The following is a 13,972-nucleotide window of genomic DNA, read 5'->3' on the forward strand; positions in this document are numbered from 1 at the left end:
TGATGTCTAGTTTTGAACAGCAGTGACAATCTATAGTTTCAGTATTCAGTGCTCCTAAAAATGCACAGATTAGAGCTTTACAAGTTAACTACAGAGACTTAAACCTTTTCAGATCAGGTCATAAACCTGCTGTAAATATACTTTTTATTTATTTTAATATGAGAGTCTACGGGGATAGCTTCATGTGATCATTTGAGGGGCTGCTGTGTTTTGGCACTGCTTCATTTTAACCTGAGGGTTTCTGCCTGTTCTGAGCACCGCGATGAGCCTCGTTGTGAGGCTGAGAGCTGTTTTTGCTCTCACCATCTTTCCTTTTTAAAACCAGATGTAACAGGAACAATACACATTACAGGCTACCAACCTGTCAAAGCGTATTCTCCTCTGTTGTCCCACTGGATACTGATGGGTACCACAATTTAGCAAATGAACATCATGTTATTGTTTCCTGAGATCATAGCCGAAGTGGAGTTGAGGGTCGTTTTCCTCTTCCCTGGCAGACTAATTTTTTTTTGCTGGCCGTTAAGACACTTCAGCACTGGCTTCAGACCATGTCCGTCTTTTATATACAGTCAATAAGCGAGGCCGTGTGGGTTTTCTGCACGTGTGCCTCTCCGTTCTCCGTGGTGCAGTCTGCATTTGTACACAGCGGCTCTGTCAAATTATCACACCTAAGGGTCCTTCTGTCCCTTTGCAGAGAAATGAGTTATTTACTCCAAGGAAATGAATTTTCCAACCGAGCGGACCACAAGAACAGGGAGGTGGGGAGGGTGGGCTGTAAAACTGCATCTCTCTCCTTCCTTTAAGTGCGCAAACACGCACATTTCTCTAATTAAATGTCAAAAGGCAGCGTATGAAAATCAATGCAGCATTGTGTTCAGAGAGAAAGCCAGGCAGCTGATTCAAAAAGGCAAAGGAGTGCCGTGAGGCTGATTATTTGACAAGCCCACTGTTAATGAAATCTACTCTCAAATCAGGAGCAAGCCACCCCTCCGGCAGTGAAACAACCGTGCGGTGGGACGGGGCTGACGCTGGGCTCACAGCTTGATGCGACGTTATGAATATGATATTAGCGCTTCATAACATACTTTCCGCTTTTCTCTGTATTTCACTTCACAGTTACTGTAGCTCCCCCTCTCTCCCTGTGGATTTTCTTCCAGCCTTTTAAGCAACTGGGAAAGTAATGGCTACAGTATGTGCCTGCGAGGATTCATATCACAGACAGGTGCAGGGGGCGGGGGGGCGTGGAGACAACGTGAACAATATGCACCTCCGTGTTCCTCTCCCTTTGCCACTGGCGCTCTCCATGTTCCTCTTTGAGTTTCTCTCTCTCGAGCGCCATCTCCCTCTTGCATCCACTCCTTTTCTTTCCTTCCATCCATCACTCTCCGTGTGTGCGTGCTTCTCTCTCTCTCGCAAATATTCCCGTAAGAGTAGCACATGCCCTGAGGCGCCTTATGGAGGATCGAGGCCCCCCTCTGCCTGAACCAGACTCGTTGCTCAAGTTTGAGAAATTTACAGCATCTTAAACTTTGTGGCCACTCTGGCAAAAGAACAAAAATATCCCCTGACTTATTTATGTCAGACACACTGGGGGCAAAACCTTCGGGACAGCAGACAAACGAGCAAAAGTGTGTGGGTAACGGCAGGGCAGGTACCTTCCCGTGGGTTCCACCTGTGCCTCAGATTATTCAAATGTAAAAAATACACCATCTGGCCCATCACACATAAAAACAATCTCCCCACAAAACACAGCAGCAAATAAAAATAGTATTTTTATGCTCTGCTGAGGAGAGCTGGGTGAGAATTAGAAATCAAGTAGCCCACGCGCAGTTTTGTGCTTAAATCATCATTTAAACAGAACCAGGCGGATCGATTTCTGCTGCTCGAGTCCCGCTGTGGTTCTGAATTGGAAATTTGGAACCACAGTACTAAGCGACTGATTACAGACCGTAATGTGCTGTCAGGGATGTAGGCATAAATTATGCATCGCAATCACTGAAGGGATGCATGTCTGTCTTCATTCGGAACAAGGAAATAACTATTTTAAAAATCAACACAATGTGATGACGAAGTTTTAGATTTTGATATGGTTTCAAAATATTAACAAGATAAATGGTTGAACTGTGTAACACAGTGCGCATAGTGTACATGCTAAAAAGGGAATAAGGAATATAAACTTATTTAAACCTATTGATAAAGATATTTAATCATATTCTATTTTATTAACCAAGCACCATTCTACTTATTTAAGATATTTCTTACAGGGAGTGCAGAATTATTAGGCAAATGAGTATTTTGTCCACATCATCCTCTTCATGCATGTTGTCTTACTCCAAGCTGTATAGGCTCGAAAGCCTACTACCAATTAAGCATATTAGGTGATGTGCATCTCTGTAATGAGAAGGGGTGTGGTCTAATGACATCAACACCCTATATCAGGTGTGCATAATTATTAGGCAACATCCTTTCCTTTGGCAAAATGGGTCAAAAGAAGGACTTGACAGGCTCAGAAAAGTCAAAAATAGTGAGATATCTTGCAGAGGGATGCAGCAGTCTCAAAATTGCAAAGCTTCTGAAGCGTGATCATCGAACAATCAAGCGTTTCATTCAAAATAGTCAACAGGGTCGCAAGAAGCGTGTGGAAAAACCAAGGTGCAAAATAACTGCCGATGAACTGAGAAAAGTCAAGCGTGCAGCTGCCAAGATGCCACTTGCCACCAGTTTGGCCATATTTCAGAGCTGCAACATCACTGGAGTGCCCAAAAGCACAAGGTGTGCAATACTCAGAGACATGGCCAAGGTAAGAAAGGCTGAAAGACGACCACCACTGAACAAGACACACAAGCTGAAACGTCAAGACTGGGCCAAGAAATATCTCAAGACTGGTTTTTCTAAGGTTTTATGGACTGATGAAATGAGAGTGAGTCTTGATGGGCCAGATGGATGGGCCCGTGGCTGGATTGGTAAAGGGCAGAGAGCTCCAGTCCGACTCAGACGCCAGCAAGGTGGAGGTGGAGTACTGGTTTGGGCTGGTATCATCAAAGATGAGCTTGTGGGGCCTTTTCGGGTTGAGGATGGAGTCGAGCTCAACTCCCAGTCCTACTGCCAGTTTCTGGAAGACACCTTCTTCAAGCAGTGGTACAGGAAGAAGTCTGCATCCTTCAAGAAAAACATGATTTTCATGCAGGACAATGCTCCATCACACGCGTCCAAGTACTCCACAGCGTGGCTGGCAAGAAAGGGTATAAAAGAAGAAAAACTAATGACATGGCCTCCTTGTTCACCTGATCTGAACCCCATTGAGAACCTGTGGTCCATCATCAAATGTGAGATTTACAAGGAGGGAAAACAGTACACCTCTCTGAACAGTGTCTGGGAGGCTGTGGTTGCTGCTGCACGCAATGTTGATGGTGAACAGATCAAAACACTGACAGAATCCATGGATGGCAGGCTTTTGAGTGTCCTTGCAAAGAAAGGTGGCTATATTGGTCGCTGATTTGTTTTTGTTTTGTTTTGAATGTCAGAAATGTATATTTGTGAATGTGGAGATGTTATACTGGTTTCACTGGTAAAAATAAATAATTGAAATGGGTATATATTTGTTTTTTGTTAAGTTGCCTAATAATTATGCACAGTAATAGTCACCTGCACACACAGGTATCCCCCTAAAATAGCTAAAACTAAAAACAAACTAAAAACTACTTCCAAAAACATTCAGCTTTGATATTAATGAGTTTTTTGGGTTCATTGAGAACATGGTTGTTGTTCAATAATAAAATTATTCCTCAAAAATACAACTTGCCTAATAATTCTGCACTCCCTGTACATACTTGTGCATGTTGTAATTTTTAATAGCTCTAAGAAATATTTCCATATTTTGGACAGACAAAGCACATCTTATATTAAATATCTAGGTTGTTGTAATAGAGGTTGTAGGAAAGAACATAGTTCCTAGATTAAAACCATGATTTCTGAAACTGACATTTCTCTTCACTTTTTTCTATTCATTTATTCATTCAGTCACTACAGTGGCTGCAGCAGCAGCATTACAGACCAGAACAATATAAATGTTTGATTTTGGGTGAACTGGCCCTTTAAGTCTTCTGTATTTTCTTCTGCTTTTGAGTCTTAACTTAACTTACAGGGGGTAAAAAACCTACAGCGACCAGCCGGAGAAAGAGCAGAATGGGGTAAGAGATTAAGAAAGCGCAAAGATGACATGGAAGTTTTTACTCTGTTTAGCTTCATGGATACACGTCTGATGAATCTCTTCGTTGCTCACCGAGTGAACATGTTAGTAACACAGCTTTACATTCATGCCACCAACTCCCTCCAGATGGCAGGTTCAGCCCTCCTCCTCCACCTGCGCACATTCAGACGTGATGCTGGGCAGATGACTGACTGCGTCAGAGAGCTATCACTGCCGCGTCAGTTTTTTGGCACGGCTGCTTTGTTCTCCCACGGGCCCAGGGTCCATATGATTGCGCCAATCTGTCCTCTGATGCCCGTTTCATTTCAGTTTTACACTTCAGACCCAGCAGCAGCCACAGCCGGAGGCACTGTCCACCCTATTCTCATGAACAAGAGCTTTCTTCAAAGCCTTCAGATTTGGCACAAGAATGACTTGGGAGACCCGCTCTGATTTTAGTGGGTCAAGGTTTCACATGTGCAGATCTCAATTATCACAGAAACAAACTAAGAAACACTGCAACAACATTTTATGCTCACTATTCAACGCCGTGTTTCAGGAGCAGAAGGATTGTCACCATATTTCTGAATTTGCTCCCGGCCTAAAGTACTAAATGTCCTCGGGAGTCTTCACAATATGTACAAGTCCAGACAGACATGAGTGGACTTGAAAGGCAAGCAAACACAAGCTGGTAATTCAATAAATTAGATCAAAGCGACGGTGCTGAACAAATACAAATGTGCTCTGAGAGAAACCTCCAAGTAAAATGACATTTGTTTTCCAGCTCCTGCCCTTTGGTCTCACTCCAAATGCTGCCACCTCTAAAAGCTTCAGTGTGTATGCTGTTAACTACAAGGCCATCACTCTATTCATCTGCATCTTGCAAAGCTGCAGGCAAGCTCTCAAAGACGAACTCAAACAGGCTTTTTTGAAGGGAAGAAGAGGGTTAAGGAGGTTACACCATGCTGCAGAAAAGAGCAGCAGCATTGTGGAGTCGATACAAACGCTCTGCCGTGCTGCCACTCTGAAACTGGTTTCTCATCACGCGTCCTCTCATTTGCCTTGTCAGATGACAACATGTGACGGGGCGCAGGAAGGATTAAGAAGGATTATCAGGGGACTATTGACAGTTACAAAATGTAACACAACAGGGGAGGATGGACCTTAATAAATAAATAAATATTGTATTATCTATTATCTCACTTCTGTGCTGGAGAGATACACCAGTTCTGTCAAACCAGGCTTATAAATTAGTTCCGTTTTCATCTTTTATATTCTGTTTCACACAAACTCACACTCTAGAAACAAAAGAATGGAAAGTCACCTCAACTATTTGCCAATAAGAAATTATATGAAGTGCTAATATTGCAGCATACATCACACATAAAGATGGTTTCCATGGAAATTGTAAAAAAAATAAAAATAAAGAAGATAATATAAAAAAAAAGGGATGTGTATAATTCAAACTAAAGCATGACTTCAGCAGCTGCTGATTTCAGCATGGCTATATCCATCTTTCAGAGGCACTGACGTCTCATTACTCAAGCTTTTAAAGTTGTATTGGTGCAAACTAATATCTGAAAACCTAAGACATGTTTGGGAAAATCAGTCGCCCAAGTATTCCTCTTTAGTCGTGTTTGCACGACAGGAAATATATCTGGTTACATGATGCGATCGCTGAACCCCTGAACTTCTGTCATGTTGGGTTCATGTTCAGTCAGACTGAGCTGGCATTTCTCACGGGTAATGTTGAGAAAAAACTCATTTATTCCAAAGAGGCTGTGATCACTGGGTTTCCCCATTGAAATACAATGTGGATTTAATTTAGCTGCCACTTTGTGAGATGCAGGGTGTGCCTCCTCCCTACACATGCAGGTTTATGGTGAACAGGGGTGGCTTGGCACTGTGTATTCACGCCACTGTTACATGCACTTGCAGCATAATAAGAGATATCCCTGTCAAGCCCCCAAATCTGATGCAAGATGTTTGTAAGAAGAAAGTGCAGCGACTGTATGGAAAAAACAAAACAAAACAAGAACGCAGCTTTAAGAGAAAATGTTCCAACTGTAAACAAGGCTGCAAACAGCGAATAATTGCCAACAGCTAATCATGCTTGTAAAATGGACTAACGAACAAACAGATAATCACAGACAAAATCCACATCCCCTGTGAATCTCACACACAAACACACACCTGCCATCCTTCCCGAAGCCCCGTAATGAGCCTATTCAGAAGGAACAGTGATGATTCAACCCTCCAATCAGGTTCCTGCTGCCCCAGATACCCAGCACGTCTATGGGACACAGATTTGAGTAAAATTGGGGCACAGGGGTTGAATCCACAGGACTGAAGCTACAGAAAACAGCTTCTGATTTTAATTTCTACAAACGTGTTGTTGAACGCGAGAGCCTGACACCACCTCTCTGTTCACGTACAATCACTCACCTAATTTCATGCATGTGACAAAAAGTGCCGTCTTGAAACAATAACATCGGAGCGCTGCAGGTTGTTTTTTCTTTTTTAAATGAATAATGCAGCCCGGTGTCTGCTGAGCAGCCCTTAAAGCATAAACAAGCATTTGTAATTTGAGAAACTGCTACGTGTGATAAATGGCACAGAGAGGCTCTTCCAAAGTCACATCTGTTTTGATTTTGCAGTATTTATGCATTTCTGTGTTGGATCGGAAGTCTCATAAATATTCAGAGCGTGAGTTTGACAGTGTGAGAGAGCGCGGGAGATGGGTGGCTTTTACAAACTTTGGCCTCTCTGTGGATGCTAAATGGCTTAGCACCTGACACATAATCTACTGTACTAACAGAGAATGCATCACCTGGCAGGTGGGTGCCATAATTTTCTTGGATCTTTTTGGTTTACAGCTCAAAAAAAAAAAAAAAAAATCAAAATCTTGTTATCTCTTGAAAGATTTCCCTTTTTCATTATTATAAACATCCCTCAAAGACAGAAAAGCGCCTGCAGCTTTTCCATCTCTGTTCACTTTCTTGATTGATTCATTGACTTTTCTTTTTGTTCCTCAAACACAGAACCGTTAGGGAGTGAGCAAAATTGCCTGCAAGGATTTATGGCCTCATTTAGATGAATGTGTTAAGAGAGTCAATTTACATTTTAAATGGAAACATTACCTTTCCTTTCACAGGACCAACCGACTGTTTATGAGTCCCTGTAAACACAGACAACCTTAAAGACGTCACCACGGTGTCAGTTTTACTCCTGCCGACCCACCTCTCTGCTTCGGCACTGGTTTGGCCTGCTTTTCCTGCTGCAGGCGTCTAACTATGTCTAAACTAAGTGGGAGACAAAAGCTTGACTCATGCTGGAGAGGGAATCCAAAAGTGTCACCAAGCATTTTGACTCACTGAGGTTTATAATAGTAAGCCAAACAAATATGAAAAAGTAAAAATAGAGTGTGATGATGTCATAATTTTGAATGATCCTGATCTGTTGGATTTTTATTTATTTATTTTTAGATACATTTAGGAGATGAAAGGATTTAAAGGACGCGGAAAGATTCAACAGTGGTCCTCTGGCCTGAGTCCAGGGACCAGAGGCATAAACCTCTGCAGTAAAACAGTGAGTCACAATCATAAAGCTGTAGGTCCTCTTTAATAATCACAATCCATTAACTGTATATAAAAGATGGAAAGAGCCGCCATTGTGAAGATTTGAGCCAAACATTTTCAACAACAGCATCATCTGAGGTGAATCTTCATGAGCCAGCGAGCATGGCCTGATTTATTCTCCTCTTGTAATTACAAGAATTTACAAATTTAACTTAATGTTCTTTTTAATAAGACTTTATTTATTTGTTGGGCTTAATCATTACTTTTAATATACAAGTGTTGAGAGAGATCACAGAGTGAGGGAGCTGAGGGTTGACCTCGAATCGACTGACAGTCGTTATGTTGCCCCCTGCTGGCCATAAAAAGAATGTAAGTTTTACATGCCGTCTCGCACATGTGCACAAGCTGGATTTGTACCTCTGTCTTCATTCATGAAAGGATGCAAAAATCCTCATTTTTTTAGCATTTGCATAGAAAATCGGCTTTTGTGCCTCACATTTTGAGACACAGAAATGAAAAGAACTATTTTTGTTGTCAGAGAAGTGTTGAAAAGGAAAAAGGATTTTAAATGAACTCAATTTTATAAGATCAGGGGAGAGGGCGCTGACAGATGTTAAAAACTAGCAGAAATCTACGGGAGGTGGCAAAAACTCAAGTTCCTCCAGTGGCCACTTGAGGCCGGCTGCAAAACGGAGTCAGTCTCCCTGTGTTAAACTACCCAACATCAAAGTGTTCAAATCTTTATTTACAGCCTGAAATTAAACTCAGTGTTGGGCTCGATGGATAGTTTCCCCCTTCATGGTAACTTTGAGCTGGTTGAATTTGTTTACGTCCATCTGCATGCTGGAGACAGGGGCATGGCCACATTGATAGACAGGTGTCCCTGACAGGTGACGGGGAGCTAGAGCCAATCACTGTCTGCTCTCAACTGCGGTGCTGCGTTTGAAAGCATTTTAATGGATTATCTGACTAATATCATGGCTTGCTGTGTGGAGCGGCCCATTCAGGTAATTTGTACTTTTGGTGAGTCAAAGTCTGCTCTTTTATTAGTAGCTTCAAAATGTGGCGTCTAAAACCGGTGGGCGATGTTGATCTTGCATAAACCATTAGATTAAATCCAAAGAGGAAGAACCTGCATACGGCCAATCACACCCTGCCTCAGCTGGCCATTTTTAACCACCGCTGAAACGGGACAGTTTATGTATTTTTCATCTCTTTGTCACTCACTATAAAAACTGTGCGTGAAAGATCTGAGGCACGGGTGTCAAACATAAGACCCGTGGGCCAGAATCGGCTCGGCAAAGACTCCAGTCCAGCCCACTGGACCGCTTTGGAAAATTATGAGGAAGGCATGAATTTTGGTCTTATTTGCTTGTATTTCAGTTTTACAGCTTTCCCTGGTGATAAAGAAGTCCTCATACTACACCACAGTAATCAAGTAAGAGATAAACAATTACGTTTTTCTCTAATTTGACACATTTATTTGTTTCATGTTTAAATCATGCTGACACATTTCTCTTATTTTTGACAGCAGCATTTCTTTCTCATGTAGAAAAATTGAAAACACTGTTAAAATGATTTTATTCTTATTTTAAGGCGACTCAGTTAGAAGTGTAGTTAAACTTTGTTACACTGACAGAGATCACAGTGAGCTGTGTGTGGCCCGCCATGTTAAATGAGCTTGACATCTCTAGTTTCAGGTATGTGGCAGTTAATGAGAGGAACAAGGCGATGTGTCTCTAGAGCACGTCAAGAACATCCAGCAGAATCTTACTGGCTGAATTCTGAAGGTGATTTCAGCTCTGTTAGCTCGGTGGTGGATGCCTCATCCCAGCGTCAGCTATCCTCCACCTCACTGCATGCCCGGTTGGATAAATGGTGCGTTTAAAATTGCTGATGAAAATCTCAGATCTGCTCTGAACTGCTGTGATGAAGCACCCACAACAGGTGTAAGCATAAACAAACACTTGATAACATTTGGAATTGCATAATTGTCTCTCTTTGAATGAGGTATTTATAGGGTTAATAAAGGCTTTTTAACAGAGTAAGGTTCTGCTGAAGTCCTTCCATCCATTTTCTTTACTGCTCATCCATTGTGAAGTTGTGACAGAGGGACTGGAGCCTATTTCACATGTCACAGGATGAGAGACTACAGAGCCTCAGTCTATTCGAGGACTAACACAGAGAGAAACACACCTATGATCAAATGTCTGTCCAGCACATGTTCGACTAATAATTGTATCCAACAGTCATAGCTGTTTCACAAGAGAAACAACAAACAGGGATGGAGCGATTCTGGCTGATATTTAGATTTTATTTTCCTTTCATCCACTATTTCTGCCAAAGAAACAATAAAAGTCTACATTAAAATAATAATAATAATAATAATAATAATAATAATAATAATCACTGAACCGTTTGAAGGGTTTAGGCTCTTTGTCGCATCATCGTTCAGCATCTAGCACAAAACTGATGCAACCCAACAGATCAACACTGGCTGCTGACATCAGTCCAGACTGACTGATATCAGCCAATGCAGACGTTCATCCAATATAAATGCAAAGAAACAAACTCATAAAACAAAGCAGTTAAAGCTGCAATCAGCATCATTTCTGCACACTGATGGGAAAAAAAGTTCCTTATTGCACCTTTAAAGGTGCTGCTGCTTCCATCTTAAGTGCTGCTGTTATTCTCCATCCTTCTACACCAGTTTTAAACCAATGGTGGCATTTTCTACTTTAATGCAACTATAGAAAAATTCACTTTTTGTTTTTCAAGCATAATATTGTTTACAAGGTATCCATTTATTTATTCATGCATTTTGAAACAGGCATTAAGATAGTGGTTTTATAATAATAATAATAATAATAATAATAATAATAATGGATTGCATTTATATAGCGCTTTTCGGGGCCCTCAAAGTGCTTTACAATTCCACTATTCATTCACTCTCACATTCACACACTGGTGGAGGCAGCTACAGTTGTAGCCACAGCTGCCCTGGGGCAGACTGACAGAAGCGAGGCTGCCATATCGCGCCATCGGCCCCTCTGGCCAACACCAGTAGGCGGTAGGTGAAGTGTCTTGCCCAAGGACACAACAACCGAGACTGTCCGAGCCGGGGCTCGAATCGGCAACCTTCCGGTTACAAGACGAACTGCCAACTCTTGAGCCACGATCTTTGATCCCTGCTTGTCTCACACAGCTTTAACCATCATGCATTCCCCCCTGTGGTCAGTTTAAGCAAGCAAACTAACCTGACATACTTGTCTTTGGACTGCAGGAGGAAACCCACTTGTAAAAGCCCACCAGGCACACGGACACCAAAGACTTGGGAGGGTTTGCAAGCATGAAATGGTTTGTTTTAGTTGCCAAGAAATAAAGAAGAAACTCTACAAATGTGCACATTGTTGACAATACAGAGGTCTAAGAGGCACATTTGTGTAGTCTGTGCCTGCAGGGACCTAAACTGACTTTTACTGTACATCTATTTCTGGAAGTTTAGGAGACAAAAACACACACGACTGAGGGTGTGTGTGTGTGTGTGTGTGTGTGTGTGTGCGCGCGCGCAGAGACAGGAGCAGGATAGTGATGTATCGTGAGTGGAAAGGCTATGGAGTGGGAGTGTGCTGAGTGAACTAAAGGTGCACTTTGATGGCAGGAGTGTAGTGTGGCACTTCATCACAGAGAGCGGTCAAGTGTGTGTAGTTTGAAATCTAAAAAGCCTGTTTTAGAGATGTGCACACACACAGGGTGAGCTGGATACTTCCACAGCCCTGGCAGTCCAATCATGTATTTATAGTGGCCAGTGGCTGTCGACTACAGCCAGACTTAGAGGGAAGTGTCTGTAATGAGCAGTGGAGTCAACAAACGTCCCTACATATGTCTAATTTTCACACTGGGATAGTTTGCCTGTGTGTGGACATGCAGCAGTTTATAGTACTGACCTGAAATGAGATTCAAAGGTCAGCTTGGATCACATCAATCACACACACACACACACACACACACACACACACACACACACACACACACACACACACACACACACACACACACACACAGTTTAGCCCCACTGTGTCTGGTGATGTGGATCCCTCACCACCACTAACTGTAGCATGTTTAATTAGACGACCGCACAGAAATGCATGTATTGTCTTACAAACACAGCGTTTCCCCACAAACACACCAGACTACGCAGCGTCTCACAATAGCAACACCACCACCAACAACACTGAATTAAATCTGAAGCCCAGCACCAGCAGCATTTCTCTCACACAGATGCCGATAGAGGAATTATTCCATGGTTCGTTTAGTTGGAAGAAAATAGAGATAAAAGCCACTCTGGAAGGTGCTGCTGCGCTCAAATTCGCGGAACATCTTTGTAATTGCACACAATCGTAAACTTACCCGCTGTGACCAGAGAGACGCCGAGACAGCTCAGGACGAGCAGGAAAATTCTCTCCATGTTTCTAACGCCAAGAGGACGCGCGGTCCCATGCACTCTGGCCAGGGGAGCCGTGTTAACCGCCGCGTTGTGCTGCTTGGCATTCACGTCAGTTCGTGCGTGTCATCTCGACTGGAAAGGCGACAAAGGCGCTCTGTCCGCGGGCTTTTCAGCACCTCGGACAGCGCTTCGGCAACACCTCCGCTCACTCTGCACCCTCCAACCTCAGACCAGCAACCTGCAAACAGCAGGTGAGCTTCATCATCGATGCGTCGTCGATCCTCCAACTGTGCTCCCAAATCCTCTCAGATCTGCTTCTGCTGCTGCTGGTGGTGGTGCTCAGCACCGCTCAGCTGCTGCAGACACAGTGAAACGTGCTGGCTTTGTATATGAGCGCCTGGACTGTCCCTGCCCGCCACACTGACTCCAGCGAGAGAGAGCGAGGCTGCAAACCCCCCCAAGGACCCCCCGGCTGCGACAATAACAGCGAAAAAGTCAAGAAATGTCCAAAAACTACAGTTCAGCTTTGATGTTTTTCTGTAACACTCACTCACCGCTTCTCCTCCTTATGACATTAAAAATAATAAACACCCGCCTTCTTCCACCCCTAGTAACCCACCCTCCACGCCTCAGAGCCCAGCAGCAACACCACGCTTTAAAGACCGACTTCTCCCAGGCCTCCGAGAGCGAGCACAGCTGATCGACTTGTCACCAAAAGCCTCTCCTCTCTCTCATCCACAGCTTCAGTTGCCCACTCCTGTACTGTGAATTACTGCTGCCCACTCATCGATTAAATATGCATCCACTGGCCCACGCAAACAGTTGCAAAGACAAAGTCTCAGCGGAGCCGCTTTGAATCCTTTCCCCACCACTTCAAAAACAAACACGTGCCTCTCGACTTTACCACTGAGTTGACATCCTCACCACCATTACCTCCGCCACCGCCTCCACTCCCTCCCGTATTCGGCTCACGTTGTTTCAAAGCGAGCAGAGAAGTGGAAAAAAGTCTGCATAATTACCTCAGATGTTTTCCCCTGCAGCGCGATGTGGACTTGAAGCTTTCCGGGATGTTAGTTTGCGTGCGTGGAGGGGAGGGGAGTGTCAGTCCCGAGTCAGGAGACCGGCACTGTCCCCTAGCTGTGTCCCCAAGAAATGTTTTCTTTACCCCGCTGTGCACCTCGATTCATAGCCCGCTTCCTCTGACGTGCTTCACAGCAACACTGCTGCTGGTGGTGGTGGAGGTGGAGGGGTTATTGTGCTGCTTTTTATGCATGCTTCACTCCTGTAGGCTACTGCTCTCCCCCTCCATCTAATATGTGAGTGAGGGAGAGGAAGAGAGTTTGTAAGGAGACAGGGGAAATATAGGCTCCATCCTCACCAGCATAATGTATCTGCACAGCATGTGGTGGAAGAGGTATTCACATTTCTCAAATACACCGAAAACACTCCAGAGCAAGTAGAAGTACTGCGTTAAACGTGCTACTAAAACTGCTCTTTAATATATGAAAGCTCACAAGTATCAATCAAATCATTCCTCCTGTTTGGCTGTCAGCAGCGACTCTGCTTTTGGTTTTGGTTAACTCTCATCACCTTCAAGCTTTCAGATTTGACCATGCACATCAAGAAATTATCCTCAGGTCAAGACAAAAAAACAGAAAAGAAAGACAGCCTTACGACAGATGCATCCGTCATGTTTGGAACTGAAGAAAACAATGACACTCTGCTAACAGCATAAGTATTAGAAGTGGTATTAATTGT

At 43.4% G+C, this 13,972-nt stretch overlaps 1 protein-coding gene across 1 annotated transcript in view; it reads right to left on the reverse strand.

The window, feature by feature from the left end:
* Positions 1 to 12,664, reverse strand: part of fndc5a (fibronectin type III domain containing 5a) — a 46,187-nt gene extending 33,523 nt beyond the window's left edge. Inside the window, exon 1 of the mRNA XM_085391932.1 lies at positions 12,178 to 12,664. Coding sequence (XP_085248058.1) covers positions 12,178 to 12,235 — 58 coding nt within the window. The 5' untranslated portion in view covers positions 12,236 to 12,664. The remainder of the gene's footprint in view (positions 1 to 12,177) is intronic.
* Positions 12,665 to 13,972: the final 1,308 nt, after the last annotated feature.

This window comes from Rhamphochromis longiceps, linkage group LG19, assembly GCF_057381845.1.
Source record: "Rhamphochromis longiceps isolate RC_006_pf linkage group LG19, R_longiceps_female_GT1.1, whole genome shotgun sequence".
Classification (NCBI taxonomy): domain Eukaryota; kingdom Metazoa; phylum Chordata; class Actinopteri; order Cichliformes; family Cichlidae; genus Rhamphochromis; species Rhamphochromis longiceps.